General features: G+C 40.5%; 1 protein-coding gene across 4 annotated transcripts in view; it reads right to left on the bottom strand.

Moving 5' to 3' along the window:
• The window catches only part of prkar1b (protein kinase, cAMP-dependent, regulatory, type I, beta), a 61,907-nt gene that overhangs the window by 15,736 nt on the left and 26,165 nt on the right, over nt 1–20,006 (bottom strand). For all 4 annotated transcript variants that reach the window (XM_061027391.1, XM_061027393.1, XM_061027394.1 and 1 more), the window contains 3 exons: nt 8,905–8,966; nt 4,789–4,835; nt 1,109–1,267 (listed from right to left, as the gene is read on the bottom strand). In XM_061027391.1, the coding sequence (XP_060883374.1) occupies nt 1,109–1,267; nt 4,789–4,835; nt 8,905–8,966 (268 nt within the window). The remainder of the gene's footprint in view (nt 1–1,108; nt 1,268–4,788; nt 4,836–8,904; nt 8,967–20,006) is intronic.

Genomic DNA, 20,006 nt, shown 5'->3' with positions numbered 1-20,006 from the left:
TACTATACATACAGTGTGATGAGGTTGTATATTATATTTGTACTGTGTTCAGTACACCAATGTACTGTAGTACTCTTCTTTTTTTGGGATTTTTCCTCTTTATGTATCCTTTCATAATCTGATTTTGTTTGCATATGCATGTCTGAAGTTTGATACCATTATTTTAACAGACAAATACCTGGAAAAATTCCTGACAAGTCATGTACACTTGGAAGTCATGTCAGGCGTTGAAGTTGGCAGGGGGGGGGGGGGTTATATTATATATATTATTATATTATATATATTATATTATATATTATATTATATTATATTATATTATATATTAGGTTTGCATACATATTCATTTAGCTTTTTTCTATAACTTATTTTAGGGGCTTGTCCCGTCCTATCACCCTCCTTCAATGCCTTTGTTTTGTTGCCCTGCTCTTTTGACAAAATTCATCAGCAGTATGTTGAAGACACTCAATTAACATCACCTGTGTTTTGAAATGTTTCCCCAGTTATTCTTCACATCAGGGAATCAGCATATGTGGAGGCTTATTGATGATGACCAAATGATCATCCTAAACTAAGAATGAACGACAGCTGAGGAAGCAAGCAGCTGCAGACAGATATTACAACCAAGACTGAAGAAGCTTCAGGTTTAACATGTGATGTCACACCTCAATTGGTGCATTTATGGGAGGGACGTACCAGTGGACCTCTCTTGATCTTGTATTTTCGATTATATGGATAAAGAAAATGTTGAAAAATGTACTTGGGAGGCCTTGAATATACACGTGCGGTCCGGCCAAGTATTGTCTATGTGTGGGAAACACAGCAAATTCTTTTTCTGAACAGCAGTTTTTAGTCACTTCTTCAGTTTAAGAATAGCAAAAATGTTATGTTTTTAAAAAGGAAAATATACAAGAATGGATATAGCCTGAATGCATTTGGTGAATGACGATGATTGTTAGCCTACAAGTAGACTCCACTATTAACAAAATGTAAATGTAAACCTGGAAAAAAGCAACCTAACCAGCTTCCAACCAAGCTCTAGTATGGCCAGTAAAGGTAAGCTTAACTTGTAATGTGTACTGAGGAGGTGGATTTTGGTAGATGTTCTTACCATGAGGATGCGTCGGTAACTGTCTCTGTCGATGCCCCACAGTTTCAGATCAGTCTTGGCCTTGACGGTGGCCGCTCTGGGAGTCCCATAGATCAGAGCGAGCTCTCCAAAGCTGCCTCCTTCTCCGATACTGGTCACCCACTCCCCATTCACATACACCTGCAGAAAGAACAAGAAACACAGCAATGAAGAGGGTGTTATAACGGTCTTAAATGCTTCTGAAGAACACCAATCATCGCTAGGTAACCTGTGTCAAATGTGATTTTCTTATTGTCATTGTAACTTCCCACCCTGAGACACCTTTCCTAAACCTTTCAACCCCCTCTCCTCAGTCTCCGGGCTGTTTGATTGGCTCACTAAGCATTTGATCCCCACTAAGCCTTCAAATGAGACCCTCTAAAAGGCCCTCTATCCCTTCTATCTCTCAATCCACCTCCTTTTATTTTCCTCTGTCTTGTCATGTTAGGACCTTTCCTTTGATTTAGGAGTGATGGAGGACAGAAAGCCCCGGTAGATATTGTGGGTCTACTCTCAGATCTACAACCCATGCAAGCACTCACATGCTTGTTTCCCAACACACACACACACACACACACACACACACACACACACACACACACACACACACACACACACACACACACACACACACACACACACACACACACACACACACACACACACACACACACACACACACACACACACACACACACACACACACACACACACACACACACACACACACACACACACACACACACACACACACACACACACACACCTACATAGCTCTATTTAGGCCAGCCACTATAGCTCTTCAGACAATACAACCTCATTGAGACTCATCCAGGCTCTCTCTGGGGCCGCTACGGTTTCACCTGTCGACACACTAGCCACTATGTTGTTGACTTAATAACACAGAGAGAAAGAAGTAGAGAGGGAGGGAGGGTGTATCTCTTCCGTGGCTGTGGATTGCCAATATTGTTGCAAGCCATTATCCAAGGCCCAGAGTATAGACCACAGGGGACTCATCCTTCTCTATAAACCGGGGGCTTCAAATGGAAGCGGAGGGGTTACAGCAGGCTTAGAAGAACAATCATATGAGTTTTGCTTAGGTGTTACATCAGAACATACAGGTAAAAGTATTTTTCACTCTCCTATTCAATATGTATCTTCTGATCTTCTGTGTGTCCTATTCTATAAAGCTCTAAAAACACTGTCATGCACCTTCTGATCGGGTGGATCTGTTGCAAATGCTCAAACGAGCAGCATTACACTTGAACTGAATCAGGTATGCGAGAGTGAAGCTGCGTGGTGTAAGATCAAGCTTGCAAAGAGGTGGTCCATAGAGGCTGAATTGGAAACACTTGTGCTGTATTGAGTCAGTGCTGTGCAGAAGGTAAAATGGAGTTCATAATGAGGCAATTCAAGTCTTGAACAATGCATGCTGTCTCACAGCTGTCAATGAATTTTCATTTCAATGTTGGCTGCAGCTAATTAAGACGCAACAAATCATAAGCACTGAAAGGTGAATAAGCAGACAGTGTTGCTATGTATTTCTGTTTGTAGTTACTTGTTTTTTTCTGCACATTCTCATGAGCTGTGAGAGAGATGGTCTGTCTATCCATTGGCTATATGTAAGCAATTATTGCACTTCATTTCTTATTCTCAAATCTACTCTAATAACACTAAAATAAACTTTAATCACAAAATAATTGCTTGCAGGTAAGTTAAAGTACTTAAGTGAATTATTTCAAGTCACAAAATGTCTGAGGTTATCATCTGGGATTAAAAGATACTCTGTAATCCCTTCAGCAGTTATTAGCAGTGTACAAACATTTAGTGCATGGATTACAACACATCATATGATTATTATTTTACTTTTTCTGTTTATAAACCAGTCTACAGTAATGGATTAAACAAATACCAACAGTTAAATAGATGCTAACTAGGGAATATAAAGTTTAAATAAAAATGCATACTCGTTATCTAACAACAAATTGCATAAATGCATTTTTCTCCAACAAGGTCATGAATGAAAGCTTTAATTTCAACTGTGCTGCACCCATATAAATACAGGCCAATGTCTGGAAGTAAATCAGTCTGTGTGCAGACATGGTGGGGTGTTTACATCAGTGGCAGTAGTTGTCAGCTTGCAGGCAGTTTATGGTTTGTCAGCAGATTTACATCCCTGTCTAATGAGAGACATCTTCACACTTTAATAAGTGTGGAGATGTCTTGACACTTATAAAAGTATCGGCACTGAGCTTGAAGTCCTTCAGTGACTGAGCTGTGGCTGGGAGGCAGCGGTTACGGATGCAGTTGAGCACTGTGGGGGTGACAAGTATGAGATTTCCCATTTGGTAGAAAAAGAGACCAAACCCACAGCAAGCCAGGTGATAAAGACACAAAGTGATGCTGCAGCTACTTGGCAACTGCGCAAGAATGTCTCATAAAGCTGGTCCAGAGAAAGTTATGGAAAGTTGAAGAAAACAATTTTGACTTTAAGCCTAGGATGTGTTGCTACTGCAAGCAACAAAATATACCCAACATTTTGTAATTCTGGAGGGAACACATCCTAGGGAGGGATCAAGTTGAGGAAAACAGATAGACAGCCTGTAACACCTATAAGGACCACTAGACCCAGTGTCTTCAACACTATCTGTTTGAGAAGAGACAAGCCAGAGATAGATTAGATAAGTAGTGAAAACAAAAAACAAAGTGTCTCTCTAAAAACCCTCTATTGTAAGAGCAGGATTGTGATAAGGGGAAATATCTGATCTTACACAAGACATCCTAACTGTGTAGATATTTGGGAAAAGGGAAAAACACCTCATGCAAGGGAAAAGAGGGGAATATCTCCTCTATATTAAAACGTACCAAGGTAAGATAAAATATGGCAGTTTTAGTCCTGAAGTGATGCAGATGTTCTCAGCCTTTGAACCACTGCTTAGATAAAGGTATTGATGTGCTCATATAACAATATTTGGAATTCAGTCATGGCCCATCATTGTTTGTCAGAATTTGTTAAGATAGCATCCAATACGATGCAATTTCATGCAAAAATTTGCATGAAAAGAAGTAGGTGTTACACAGTCCCCCGTCACGGCACCATCTCTGTATCTCTACACTTAATCTCTCTCAGGTGGATTGACTATACTCCGCCAAGCTTCCAAACATGTTTATCCCTGTTAGCTAATGACTAGGCAAGCTGACAGGGTCACTTCCTGTTTAACTTTCCGTCAGCTCCTGTTTTATCTTTCCACTTTACTCAATCGCTCTCTTTCAGGATTACTAAGACAAAAGATGCTCTCAGTTTGTCTGCCTTTATGTTGCTGTGGATAGCTGCAAAGGTGGGTATAGACATGTCCAGATTGGCATCTCAGTGGAACCGAACTTTGAAGAGAACAAAACATGGGGGCAATCCAATACAACCTGTCCATTGTTAGTGGGTATCATTGTCTCAACATGAGTGGCGAAGGCAGGGTTTTCCCACTGAGTCAAAATCCTCCTGATAGCCTTCTCCTCAAAAGGGGGATAAATGATAACAGTGGCACACATCATAATGGAATTCCCTTTATTTGTAATTTCTCTATACGCCGATTTAAATCAAATGAAAGGAACATCTTATTGGAAAAAAAAGTGAGTTGTTTGTGTGTGCTTGTGTTTCCACTTACGTCCACTTCACCTTGGTCAATCACATAGAAGTTGTCTCCTTCATCGCCTGGAGGGAAGAGAAAGGGAGAAACACAGGAGTGTGTGAGACAGCAGAAAGAAAGCAGGACCTGCAGCCAATAGGAAATCTTTCTTTTTCCTATAAATTTGACCTCCTGCTTAAGTTTTCAAGGATGGATTTTAAAACCAAATGAGTATATTAGGAGATTTAAATCATTGGCCAAACTCTTAAACACGCTTTCCTTTGAGCAGGAGGATATAATTTACATTTTTTATTTTTTTTTTTAGAAATGGTAAGAATTTGTCTTCCCTGAAACCACACAGGCAAATATATTATCACACTCTCCCCCTCATATCTGTCAACTTCCATTCCTTCTTTGAAGAACAACTGCTTCAGGTCTTAAGTTTCTATTTTTTTTTCTGGTGGGGGGGGGGGCTTTAAAAGCTTTATTGCAGGCCGAGCGTCAGGATGCCTCTGCCTCCTCCACAATGCATTTTTCACTGGAACTGCCAATAAACTATCAGTAACAGCAGTCTTGAATACAGCTGCTTGTGTAGCTTAAGAGTGGAAATTATGAAACAGAGGTGCCTTAGCATAACCAGTTCAGTAAAATGAAGATTTATTTTTTGTTCTCAAAAGAAGACAACTCGTTTTCACACCTTAACCACTATTTGAAAATGTTCAAAGGAAAGGAATACATGTTTTTTGATTAGAAGATTATCAACAACAAATTCAAATGCTATATAAGCATAAAAACTGGAGAAAATCAGATAGCCTAAATCTTTACAAGAATAACTAAATGTTCCTAAATGTGTAAATTACATTTGATGTTTTACGTTTTATTTTTTTCAATATTTGGTAAAATGACTAATTCATCCAAATAATTTTGGTATAAGTGAGTAGATTCTGCATCACGCAGCCATACAACAGGCTGCAGTAGCTGCAATGTGAACGTTACATGCAACTGGACCACCAATTGTGCTTGTTTTTGTCATGAGTTAGATTGTTATTGTTTTATAATTAAAACTACTGGATTAACCCTTTAAAGTTAGGCAAATCGGGGCACCACAAGCTTCAAAAAGTTCCTAGAATCAGAAGAGCTCTTTCTGAAGATGTTGAGACAACTTAGACTTACTTTGTCATTTTGAGTCAGTTTGAAAATTAAATTGCCCCTCACAGGATTAATAAAGTTTATCTTATGCTTAAGTTGTGTATTGGTCATGAGAAAGTCCATCTTAGCGACCCCTGCAAAAAAGAGTACCATCTATAATGTCTGCTTACCCGAGTGGAAAAAAATGCAGCTAATTAGACTATATTTAAGTGATAAGGCATTATATCAGCTAGTTGATCTGCAGTTTTCCTATGCACAAGGATGTCAACTGACAATGTTGTCTGGTCTGCTCACTGGATCCCTGTTGTGTCAATGACAGGAGGATTCTGAGCTTTCACGACAATGATCACCCTCGAAGTGAGCTATGGGATCTGGTTGGTTGATGTCTGCTAAAAGGGTCTAGTCTGAAGATAAGGCTGAAAAATGGTGGCGTGTGTGTTCCTTTAATTATGCTATCCGTTACATAGGGCTCAAGGGAAATGAATATGGATGACTGACAGCCACATACATGAGCACTATGAAGCTCACCCTGCAGCTACCTCTTACAATAAGATATTAATGCAACTCCATTCAGAGGCTCAAGTGGGAAATGAGGCATGAGTATCTGACAAAAGTATGCATGTGTATGCATTCTGTATGTACCAAGTGAGGGTGTATGACTGTGTGTATAAGTTCACCTGAAGAGTTGAAAGGCTGAGAGCGCCCTGTGTTTAAAGTTCACAGGAGTTCACACGGCTAATTAATACTGAGAGGAGAGAGCTCGTTAATCATACAGCTCTATTTGTCACACAAAACGCTCCTTGTCTGTCTGATGGTCTGTCCCAGAGGAGACCCCAGGCAGGCACACAAACATACACATACAACCTGCTGCAACCTGGCCTGCCGCTATCTCCCTCGCTCTGTCTCTGCCTCTCTCTCTTTCATCTCATCTATCTCTCTTTCAATTCCCTCTCGCTCTGTCTTTCCTTTCTTCTTCTCTTCCTGTCTTTTATCACTTGGGTGCTTGAGTCTTTGTTTTGCGCCTTTCCATTCCCCCTGTGCCTCAGAGTGCAGGCAAATATTTGAATAGCGCATGCTCTCACACATAGGCACACACACACACACACACACACACACACACACACACACACACACACACACACACACACACACACACACACACACACACACACACACACACACACACACACACACACACACACACACAAAATCATAAATAATGTATTTCCTTATTCAAAGAACCAATCATTTAGGACTTGCATTAGACAATAGATTATACTGAAAATACCTCTATGCTCCATTTTGCATGTAATGACAGTTAATTCACCCTTGTTTAAATACCACTCAAGCCGCAGAGTCGATAACTCCAGGCTGTGTCTAAATAGTGTGTGATAGGCCTTCAGCAGGGCCGAGTTTTTGAAGCTGCACAGTAGTCCATACATTAGCAATGACATCAGTGCTGTACTGTATATACTGTATACCACACTCTGTAGTGTATATAACAATGGACTGTCTGGGACTGGGGGCCCTGCAAACTAGCTAGACTTATTATCACCAAATTAGGACTGATAATCCAGGATGTTGTCTCAGAGTATGGAGGGAGGGACTGAATGAGTGTGTGATCCAGTCAGTCTAAAAACCTGCAGTTTTCCTTCACTTCTTGTATAAGACAAGACTTCTTGTGTGTTTATATGGGGTTTTATGATAATGTCCATGTGATTTCATGCGAGTTTGAACCAAGGTTTATCGTGCAATGTGCAAGAGGCAAAATGTAAAATTGTATTGATTTAATGTCATATATCTATGTCTGTTTTTAAAGGAGTTTCAGTGGGGGTTGCAGTAAAAATACAGTCTGGCTCTGTTTAGCTCTGTGTTGCTTCAAAGTCCAGAAGGCTATGACAACCGTGGTCGGGCAAAGAGGGGCCTGGCATCTGCTCCAACCAGGGGGAATGTATCAGTGGGGCATGAAGAGTAAAGGGGTTGTGAACGAGGGAGTGGAGGGATAAAATGAACCCAAGTAGTGACGGTGCATGCTTCAATGAAAATGTGGCTATTTTTGAAGCAAAAACAGAACTGACCATTTGGCATTGTGAAGATGTTTCAATTAGCGTGTATGTCTGGGTGGTATTTTGGTGCCAACGCTGAGTACAAGACAATTATTACGGTGGAAAAAGTGTCTAAAGGTTTTGCACTGAGCAACAATGACTGAATAATGCATGACAGTAAAAAGTAAATACGTTTTTACTTTGAATTAATGACATAAAAACAGCATTAGTACTGAACAATCACTCACACCTTAAGAACATCAGTTAAAGGTGGTTTTCTACTCTTTTATGTAAGACACATGTGACTGAGCTTATTACTTCTGTGCAACAGACTCTTTACAACTTTGTTTTTCAGTATCCAGCTGCACATATTTAAGTATTGAGATCCATCATCATTTAACATTTAACATTGACATTTATAGTGTGAATTACAGTAGAATTACAACAATGGTAGGATTCATATTTGCTTCTATTGAGTTTGCACTTATTTAATGTTTTAAAAAAAAAAACATCTGCCTCTGGCTGCACATTTATACAGAACAAATGAGTCTGCTCTGCACAGTCAAGGCAACAACATAACGTCCAGGAGAAGAAGCTTTCTATTTGCTGAGCTATTGTCATCGTGCTTTTGTGACTGGCACATCAGAGCTATGTGATATGTGAGGTTGATGTATCTTGTATCTATATTCACTCTTACCCAGCAATACTCACAATATAAGAGCTGTCTTTGAGTGTTATAATTTATTAAGCCTTACTTTATTTCACTTATTTTAAATATTGGCTTTTTGTCAACTTCCAGTGATCATCCACTGTTTTCAATCAAAGTCCTCAAAAAACATTTAATATCTGAACTTAACCGACACCACATCCAATGTTTTGAGGATTATTTGTTGCTGAAAAACAAACTAATCCACAGTGAATAATTATGGCAACATTCATCCAAACAAACATAAATACATACCTTGCTGGATGACAGTTTCTCCTGCAATGTGGGTGACTGGGAACATGGCATCAAATATGTCACTGAAAGAGAATGAGAGGGAGGAAAGAGAGGGGAGACGGAAAAGAGGGAGAGAGAACATAGTGATTACTAACATACCTCGTATTATGGTGTTCTTCCCGAATTGTTGTCTCACTCACACACATACGTACATACGGAACACACACACACACAAACACAAAAAGACGTGCACGCGTTTGTGTGTGCACACACATTTTACTCTGTGAAAGAGTGGCATAATGGAGCAGAAAGAGAAGCCATCATCACTGTGTAAACTCAGTCACCAAAGCCAAAGAGAAAGGCCTGAGGACTCTGGATTACCCACACAAAACACACCCACTTGAATGTGTACAATACTGATTTCTTTAACGTTATCCACATTCAAACAAACACTAACCATCCACAATTAAAACCTTCATAGAGTAACAACATGCGCCACGGAGAAAAAATACACTTTAGTCCAACAAGTCCATAAGATCTTAGGCGTTATTATTATGACCTATGTATCACAGGTGGTGTTTGGAATATTACAGAACAACGTCATAGAAACAAATGTGCATAAATAAGCTTTGACTATTTTCTCTGTATCTTTACATTGTATTAGTGCTGCACCTGGGTTTAGACTTGACTCTGTGTTGTTTCAGCACATGACCACAGCCTTTATCTCCGAGTGTATCTTTAAAAAGCAGCGCTGAGAAAACAAACAAAACGAGGGCTGTGCCTAAGCACTTAATTTCTGTTTCAGCCCAGAAGGGAAAGCGCCTCTTAGACTCTTCCTAATCGTGCAGTTTAAATGCATGAAGCCTCAGCAGATTAAAGTTCCTCTGCTGAGATGTGTTGGGACAAGCGAAAACTCCAGTGTGCTTCCTCTTCTCCTCCCTGCTCGTCTCTCACCTTCGGGGTATATTTATCTATCTAATCAGTTACATACCGCCTGTCTTATAGAGAAATATAGAAAAAACAATAAAAGAGGGTCAGGCATATCAAAGGCATACAAGACCTGCTGAGTGAATGTGGGGCAAGTTCCAGCCCGTTCTTGGGTATATGTGGGGAGTGTGTGACACTGGATGTGTGTGTTTTCACCAGGCTGTCTGCGTTTGAGTATATATTGCCTATGAAAACACACAGGTTTGTACAAAATAATGTGTAGGTGTTGGATATGTCTGTGCTCATGACAGAATCCTAGACTCTGCAGCTCTTTGAAATGAAAAGGTTCACAGAGTCAAACACACCTTTCTGCACTCTACACACATGAAAGTGTTGCTTTACATGAACCTCCCAGTAAAAAAAAAAAACTTGAGGTCAACAGATGTTGAAGGGAGATCTGAGGATGTTATTGAGTGATTTGGAAGTGAACGGACCCTGCTGGTATTTGTTTATGTGACGTTGAATAAAAAGCAGACTTCAGAAGGTGGATTGGGGCCAACTACACCCACAGGTAGGCCCAGTGCGATGCAGCTGGCCACTGACTCACACACACACACAGAGGGCACAAAGTGCACACACGCATGCATGTATTATTAAGAAAAAATACTTACAACTGCACAAGCACAGATGCGCAGACACACTCAAATACAACTCGGCTTGTATCGTGTTGGGCTATGCATGCAACCAGTGCTCTCAGTTGTGCATGTCAGCACGCAAACACACACAACTGCAAGTACAAAACATCAAGGCATGGACATTCCTGATGAAAACACATATACTCACACTCATGACAAACAATCTGAAACTCTTTGATCGCAATTAGTCAGGGCAACATCTGCAGTCTGAGTGCCCACAACTCTCCTCACATCTGTGACCATCTGCACTCACCGAGGGGCCTGCTTATTTACAGAACTTAGAAGCAGACAGTTTCAGATCGAGGAAAAATAGTAATGTGTTGTTTATGTAAATGATGACCAAAGCAAAAGAGGAACGGATTAAAATGGATAGGGAAATGAAAATGATGTGCTTTGTGACAAAGGGGACAAACATTCAGTGCTAACTTACTCAGGACTAGTGATACATCTGATGAAATCTCTTTCATATCGTTGATGATGATGTAGCACACAGCAAACTTTACTATGGTGCTCAAAACTAAACTATGTAGTCATAGTGAGGGGATCAAAGGCAAGCAAAGCTGCGTTGAGGTAATTGCCCTTGACCACCTTTCTTTTTCAATGCCATGCCTCTCTCGCTGAATGCACCGCTGAGCACAACAAAGACACTTATGCAGGTAATTACTTCCCCTCGTCTCTACCTGTCTCTCTTTCCCTTTCTTCATCCTCAACTTCCTCCTTGTCTGTTCCCCGATAACTTTTCCCCTTCCTCTCCCCTCTCAATTACCCCTTTCTTCCCTCTAATTCCCTCCCTGCCCCACCTATTTCTCTCATCTCTTGGTCTATCGCCCCCTCCCTGCCTGCTCTAGATGAGGTGATTAATCTTGTCCTTTCCGCTACCTGTAGCCCCTCTGACCTTATGAAAAAGCAGAGGACTCCACAACCCCTAACAATGGATGTGCTGTTCTGGCAGAGACAGACAGAGAGACCCTGCAGACTCTAAAGAAGCAAGGAAGTTCACCTTCCCCCTAGGATGGAGACAAAGCTTTTGTCATTGGTCATATATGTGGACATACCTCCGTCAAAACATGTACATGCACCTTCACACACTATCCTGTATGCACACGCACACATATAAGAAAAAAATAAATGCATCACTGCAACTGCCTCATCTTATTTCTAACTCTTACAATGTATCCTGCTGTGCACACAGTCTTTGTCCAGATGACATCACATGCAGCACAGATGATAGAACACGTATTAATCTTGGTGAATAATGTGGCAGAGAAGCAGCAGATTCAAGTTCAACGAAGAATCAAATGACGGCAGAAAAATAAAGTCACAGGTAGAAATAATTCCTATTACAAATGGAAAGAAAAGAACACCTGTATTATGATGAAACGGTTCTAAGTTGTACCAAAAAAGTGAGTATCTTCATGCAAGCATGCATGTGTGTTTGTTAGAGAATGATAGAAAAAGTTTTACTCTCTCACAACCACACACAAAACAACAACACAGCAACAGCGTTCTATTGTTCTCAAACACCCATAAAAAGGCAGTTAGCTCGGGGAATTTCAGTCATTAATGAAATAAAATCAGGCCTGCTTGTTGTAGCTGGATTGGCTTGATGAGGACCTTTCTTGCTTACCTCACCCTCCTTTGTCTTAATTTCTCCTTAAACTAAGATGTTTATTTTATCAGCAGCAGACATCTTATCTCTCACCTCACTACCTCAACATAACATCACTGCCATTAAGCAATTTACAGCAAAGGTTTCTTTCTCACTGTGCGGCGTGCAGCCTTGTCTTTGTGTTTCTTAATGGGCCGCAGAATGTTGAGTTACACAAGTCCTTAATGGGGAACTCATCCAGAATGTTCACTCGTCTGTGTGGAAGAGATTTTGCAATAAGCAAAACAATCAACAACTGCTCCACTTACAGGAATGTCCCGACTCTCCAAGTTGTGTCTTGGCTTGGCAGCGATGTGCCACTGGTTTGGCTGGCACACAGTTGATGCCGTAAGTGCTTGAATGATTAATTTTCATTACCGCAGTTAGATAGTAGTTCAGATCGCTTATTGTTACACATTAGAACAATGGTCTTTGTTTCGCAAGTTCACTTAATTCCTTGATAGAAGTCATAGCCTGGAGAGACCAAATGTACAGTTGATTGTGTAAGACTTGTAGGCCAACAAAGGCAGCAGGGACTTCATCAAAAGTCTGACACAAAAACAACACCCCATCTCTGATGTCTCTGTAAATACAGTAGATCTGGTACAAAAGAGCGGGATGTACGGTGATTCACTGCCCATCCTACAAGGGCACAGTTATCTGTCTTAGGGAAGGAGGTCCCAAGTATTACATGCCAAAAAAGAAAGTATTTGATGTTATACAGAGGCTGGGGGTCCATCTATATTGTCATTTTAAAGAAATTCTTTATATGCTTTCGGTTAATTATTTTGCATTGTAATATATGGGGTTTGTCAAATCACATATTATATATACTTATATTTAAATACATGTAACTAATATATTCAATGGACATTTATTGTCAGATCAGTTGTACAGATTCTACATATGTACAGGATGTACACGGGGTCTGGATATTCAGCATGGATAGTGTTCTGGTTTCCGTTTGAAGTAAATCTGTAGTCCGAGCTGCATTGACAAATCGTCAATCAGCAGGCTTTGACATGTGCAGATAAAAAAGGTCCAGTTGGACAAAAAATAAACAAAACAGAAGGAACAGTAGCTCCCATCGACTCTTATGATGATTTATTTGTCGTTAAAAAACTGATATTGGAATAAAGGTGCAGCTAACAATCCATTATGGATCAAACATTTACACTTGAGCCACAGATCTGCTTGATGCTGTGTGGCTACCTGATACGCATCAGAATCAGATATCATCTGACCTCCATTCAATAAACGATCATTTTAGAAGTTTTTTTTGTTTTTAGTATATCGTGAGACTGAGTGAAACCTCTGTATGTCTTACGTTCTACTGTCGAACTGAGACATAACAGATGAATGGGCGCTCCTCCTGGAAAGTATGATCCGAGAAATGTTGACTATACTGTAGGTTGCAGACGTAAACAATGCACAGAAAAGTAAGTGGCGCCTGGAAGTCATTAAACACTACCGCTTAATGGTTTCAATGAATTTACAGACAAATCAGCTTCCATTCCCAGAGGCATATTGTCTATCAGAAGATGATTGCAGACGGGTTACGGGATTGTATAGTCGCAATTCAGTGATATCAGTACATGTTGCATCATTGCCCAAAGACACAATAGTCTTGTATGATGATGAAATCTTTGATTTACAATTCAAGAAGTATGGACAATATATTTTTTTCTCAACCCAGAATGCCCTGGTAATGCAAAAAAATGATTTATGCAGCATTTTCTTTAGAGTCTGCGTAGAATTAATAGCTCTTTGAGGAATTCAAAAAAGCACAATGCACATTCCCAACAAATTGAAATTGGCAGGTCTTGATGAAAAACACAATGACAGAACATTTCTTGGTTTGATTCCCAGGTGAAGGATTTGATTAGTCAGCATAATGTGCGAAACACAAGTTAACTCACAAAACAGCATAAAAAGATAAATTAGTGTTTCGGTGACGATGAAGGTAAACAGAAATGTTTACTAGCCCGCTGTATGACTCATTGTGGGCATATCACAGTAAGAGGGAAAACAGCTTTATGAGGCTGACTAAGTGATGTACAGTTAAATATCCTGAGTTTAAAGTTGAGCACAACAAGCCAAGGTTACTCACATGGAGCAAAAAACCCATCTGAGCTTCATTACTGTGAACACAATGCAACAGCTTTTGGAAACCATCTCATTATGTAAACCGGCACGTGTAAGCAGGTATACACACTGATGCACTCTGCTGCACAGCACTGACAACAAGCAGGAGCATATGAGAGAGAAAAGAGAGAAAAGGGGGAGATGAAGTAGGTATAATTATACAGCAATGGAGCACTCATTGATGATATGTATGACACAAAGGCTCGCAGCATGCACCTTGTTTTCACCTAAAGAGACAAAACATGGAGGGACTGTGACATACAAACTGCTACCCATTTCATACCTCGGCCTCCTAAGGGAGAAGGGAAACAAATTAAAAGCACCTTGAGTAAAAATATGCATTTCTCTGACTTTGAAATTAAGGGTTTTGTAACTGTACAACTAGACATCATGTACAATACAGGCCAAGTCATGTTTAGACATTTTTAGGAAATGTTACTTATTTTACTGTCAGTTGGCTTCTACAGTCTGTAACTTTAGTATACAGACTTTCAACCCCAGCCAACATATATTAGAATGTACTGATGAGCATTCACATATGTTGTGGCTGAAAAACTAAATGATCATGGTTTGTTTCTTCCTGCACTTTTATTGGCAGATTCATTAAAGAGAAATATCTTCAGAGAATAGAAACCGAATACTTCCCACTAACTGTTGGTCTTTTTTCATCATAAAGGAAGGATAGGCATACTCCGAATAACAAAGAATTTTAATCTAGCCTGCGCGTTACTGTCTGTAGCTTGTGGCTGGGCCAGTTTTATATCAACTTTTGTGCGGATATGAAAAAATACCATAGTAATATGTTGGTATTTGTATGCACATTGCTGAATATTTCCCCTTTGTACCACTTTAAAAATATGTACAGTTAAGCTTTTACCTGGTCCCTCTTGCAGATATGAACTGCCCTATACTGAATATATGAGCAACCCGGCAACACAGAGGTGGCAGGGTTTATCCTGCATAGAGAATTATTTGGCGCCCCCCAAAGTGGTTTTACCCAGCGCCAAAGGAAAATCACGAGCGGCAAAAGAAAAAAAAGACGATTCACATTGCGAATCAAATCCTCTCTGAATGTATGTTAAAAAGATCAATACATCAAACAACTGTTGAACAAGCAGAACATAAACTTAAATACGACGTCTCTGACCTCTAGCAGTCATCTCCCCTCTCATCCGTTTACGCATACGGCTCGCGCTGGATAGCCAGCTGATTGACTGTTCGTTTCTTGTGATTGGTTCCGGACGATCCGCTGACACCCACAAGTGCTAAATGCGGGTTGATTTTCCGTTTGGCGAGTTAAATTTCAAAGAGCAATCCACTTCATGACGGTAAATATGTATCCCAACAATCATCTAAACCTCGTATGATGTAGGCTAGCTGCGGCTACTTGTCCCTGCTCCTCTGCTGTCTGCAGACGGGTCCAAATTATCTGTGACTTAAATCTGTGATTATTTGACATAATACCTTAGTAACTCAAATAAATGTACTTAAACAAATGTGCATGTAAAATGAAAACACAATTTAAAGCAAAGAGCAGCCATCATAGGAAGAGGGTGAAATGCACTGGCAGGATGTGACTTCCCCTCTTCCAATCTCTTTACACCCCTTTCCCTCAAAATCCCTCTCCTCCCCTGTTTCACTGTTGCAATAAAAACAAATATTTACCAAATTTAATTGGGATTTCAGTAACTTAAGCATAATGATAATATTATTTATAAAATGGTCAGAAATAACAGGAAATGCACAGATTTCTGTCAAATAAAGTAATACAGACTATACTGTTATACGCGGGCCGAACGTTTACTACAGCGCGTATAGTCACCCCCCAAAGGCCCATTCTGAGCCAGGAAAAACCCTGGGTGTTCTTGAGGGTTTACAGGTGGACATAACAATTTATGGCTGTTGGCAACGACCACTTAAAGATGGTCAACAAAGAGGGAGGAGAGGGGAGGCCAAGGCCGGGGAAGGAGGGGGACAACCGTCACTTTTCTGAAGCACAACTGGCCTTTTCAGAATCTGTTCCTGGCTTTGGTCTGAAGCTCTCAAACAGTTTTGATAAACATCACACCCTCCGAAACATATTAAGTGCTCTTTTACTTTGCAATGGTCTACTGCACTGAGAAGACTCTTTTAATTTTCATTAGTGCTCTGGATATTTCTGTCCCACTGATCTAATTGGGGCTAAAATTCTCGAACCTGGAGGTCTAAGAGCACTAGAAAGAAAACACTGTGTCATTGAATGTTGGAAGCTGTGTTTAAACCCAATAGGAGGCAGGGAGCACGCTGTGTTAAACCTACACACCTGGCCCTGCTTGCTTTATAAGTGGTGTAAACCTGCACACATCCTGTTGCCTCAAAGTGAAGATGTGTGTCTCTAAATATGAAGTAGCACCTCAGGGCCACGGCTGGTTATTTGGTTGACCTGTGCACTGCTACAGAAGAACATTGTTATTAATGTATATTTATTATAATGATCAGACCTCCTTTGAGAAACTCAGGAGAAAAAAGAGCCAGAGAGAACCAGAAAAGTGTCAGAGATGTTATTCCTGTTCAGGTACTCATGTGACATCTCTTATCTTTACAACATGACAGCATTTTATCTATCGCTTCTTAAACTACAGTAGCTCATGATGTCACTAGTCAATCATAATTATCTTTAGCCTCTTTCTACACTCACAGTTAATCAAACATTAATTGTCAAGTGCTCCTTTCTCCTCCTTGAAAATCAGAGTACAACATGGCTGACAGCGGAGAATGTGGTGCACTACGCCAATTTAAAGCAGCAGTAAAAAGTGTAAAAGAGTTGTTAAACCTCAACTGACCAATGTGTGGTCAACACTTTGAGATATGTTTTTCAATATTCAGTCAGAATCTTACCAGCATACTCATGGATAAAAAAACACGATTTAGAGAAATGCTTCACCTTAAGGAATCTGTAAAAACACAGACAGCTTTGCTTTACGAAAAACAAGGCTCTAAGATCAGGAAAACAGGGGCTGGCCTGATCTTAGAGCCTCATTGAAGCAGTAGTCCTCAGATCATTAGGCGGACTACATGTGCAATAATTTTTCACCCTGACCTATCCAAACCTTTCCTGCCAGTTTCCAATTAAAATGTTCAGATATAGGAATATTTATGTGTAAAGTGGTGGGATGTTTTGTATTTTACTGCAGAAAGCAGCTGAATATTGTTTTCTGATCATTTCAATGTTTGTCTCCTTTTTACCTGTTTCATTAAAGATTTGAGCTGGACAAAGAAAGAGGATAAAAAGTAAAAATCGGACTCCTGTACCTTTTTGACTGCTGTGTGTATTCAGCGTGACACGACTGTTTTACAGGCCTACCTAATGATCCAACACACACACACCACCTGCTGATGCAGCCATGATGTCAGCCTGGAAGCATCACAAACATGTCCAACCCTGCACTTTCTCCCAGTCTTTCCTCTCCCCTTCTTTCTCTTTGCTGTCATGTATTCTTCTTTGCTCTTCATTAACTTTCCTAAAACGTCTCTTTTATTTTCCTCTTGATGTCCATCAAGGCCTGATTTTCAGAACTTGGGGATTTTCACACCTTCCCAATCGGGCTGTCTTGCTTGTTGCTGCAAGGCAGGAAAAAGCAAGCTCTTACAGTCGGAAGGAAAAAGGGTCAGGCTCAATCAGGCGCTGACAGGACTAAGCCTCTACCTCTCTGATGTGTCCACAGGCGACTTGTCACTGGAAGGAGAAAGATAGAAGCAGGAAAACTTATTCTCTTCCTCACCTAGCAAGTACAAGAGAAGATATTGCCCTGAATTTACAGAGATATAAAATCAAAGATAAAACATCCATGTGCATTATGTAAAGTCGGCAAGAAGCTGTGCCTCCCCTTCACTCCCTCTCTCTTCTTTTCTCTCTCACATACAAACATTCCCTGACACATCGCTGAACATCACAAGACATGCCGCTGTCCTGCGGGCATGTCTTTTCCTCTCCGCCCTCTCCTCCTCCCTCCCTCATTCCCACCTTGCAGGAGACAAGCTTTGGAACAAGATAAGCATTTGGGAAGCAGATCAGGTCACAAATTGTCCTTTGAGGGTGTTTAAACCTGAGAGGTGTTTACACTGCACATTATACGTGCACGCTCACACATAAATACAGTGTGGACGCTGAACTTGAGACTGAGAGGAAACTAAAAATGCCTGAGGAAGTGGGAGGAGAGTATATGTGGATGACTAGATGGAAAAAAAAGTGAGGGACTAGGTATCCACTGTAATGGTGCTTAGGGCTAGAACCGTACACTGAACTTGTGGATGTGTGTGTTTGTGTTTAAACCTCATCAACAAGAGCTCTGGGTAGTGAGGTAATAGGTGCACTGGGTGCAGAGAAGGGGAGAGAAATACTTGACATTCAATAACTGACATCTGACTGACGTAAGGCCTTCCCTGCTGTAAACAGACAGCTTCATCAGCCTGCAGACTTGGACAGTGTTGATCAACCAACTAGCATCTTGTGTAGATAATGTACTGACACCATGGAATGTGCTAACACTTGCAGCATGCTACCTGGAAACTTAATTCATGTTAACAACAGGAAACAGCCACTTGTTTGATAAAATGAGAACATCATGTTTCATTCTCTAAGCTGACAAAGTGGATTTCATTCAAGAGGAAATACACTTACTATTATACTATTTCTCTCTTGTCCCTCTGTTATGATTATGATGTATGAGGTATGAATGTAGCTGAGACTACTTAGCTACCTCTATGTCTGAAGTTTGAATCAACATTTGAACACATTAGCAGATGTGAGCTTTGCAGATCATACACACAGGGGGAAAATCGAGGCAATATTATTATCACACTAAGTGAAAAGAGGCTCGCCAAAACAAGTGAGACCGCTTCCTTAAATATGGAAGATCATAAAAAGAAAGGGATTAGTCTCAATGATCTTTCAACATTATAAAACAAGGTTGCAAGTTGTTGATGAAAACTTCGCTTGGTGTAATGTCCCTACTGATGAAGTTTTAAATAATCTTTATCATGCATAATGTTTTCATAGACATAAACTGCAATTAAGAAACAAACTAATTAGACAGCCTCAGCGCTGACAGAACAGCTGAGTCATTGTATGTGCTATGTATATAACTGTGGAACAGAATTAGTCTAGCAATTCTGAACACAAACAATTACCTGGAAAACACATGATTACAGGCCTGAATTCTATAACTCAGACATTCAAGCGTATCAAGCATAGGAGAAATGGGCTGACCACCACTTATCTAAATGAAACTCAAGAGTTACACCATGAACCAATAAGGAGGTCATGGGAGAATTAACACGCTACAACTAGACTGTTGTCTGTGCCCCTGCACTGGAACCTATCACAGTAGCATAGAAAAAGCAGACGGGATGTATACAATGGGAGGCCATGGGCCAACTCGGCCTATTCTGTAGGGTGCTGGGCTTCTCTGTCCTTGGCTAATGTGCTGGTGGTCAGTGTGTGGGTTGTACTGTGTTGGCCTGGCTGAGCTACAAAGGCACTGAAGGGTTGCCGGAACATCATGTCCTCACAGCAGGGGCAAACCCTGGCTAGGAAGTTATCATGGCCATTTGCACATTTACCCTACATATTCATTCACATGAAAGGAAACGTGACAGTGTCCACGATTACAAATGCCCTGAGTCACTCCTGCCATATAGCAGGAAGACAAAACTCAGCTCAAAAGTGT

The sequence above is a fragment of the Labrus mixtus genome, chromosome 20 (assembly GCF_963584025.1).
Source record: "Labrus mixtus chromosome 20, fLabMix1.1, whole genome shotgun sequence".
Taxonomy (NCBI): domain Eukaryota; kingdom Metazoa; phylum Chordata; class Actinopteri; order Labriformes; family Labridae; genus Labrus; species Labrus mixtus.
This window is presented reverse-complemented; position numbering and strand designations above follow the sequence as displayed.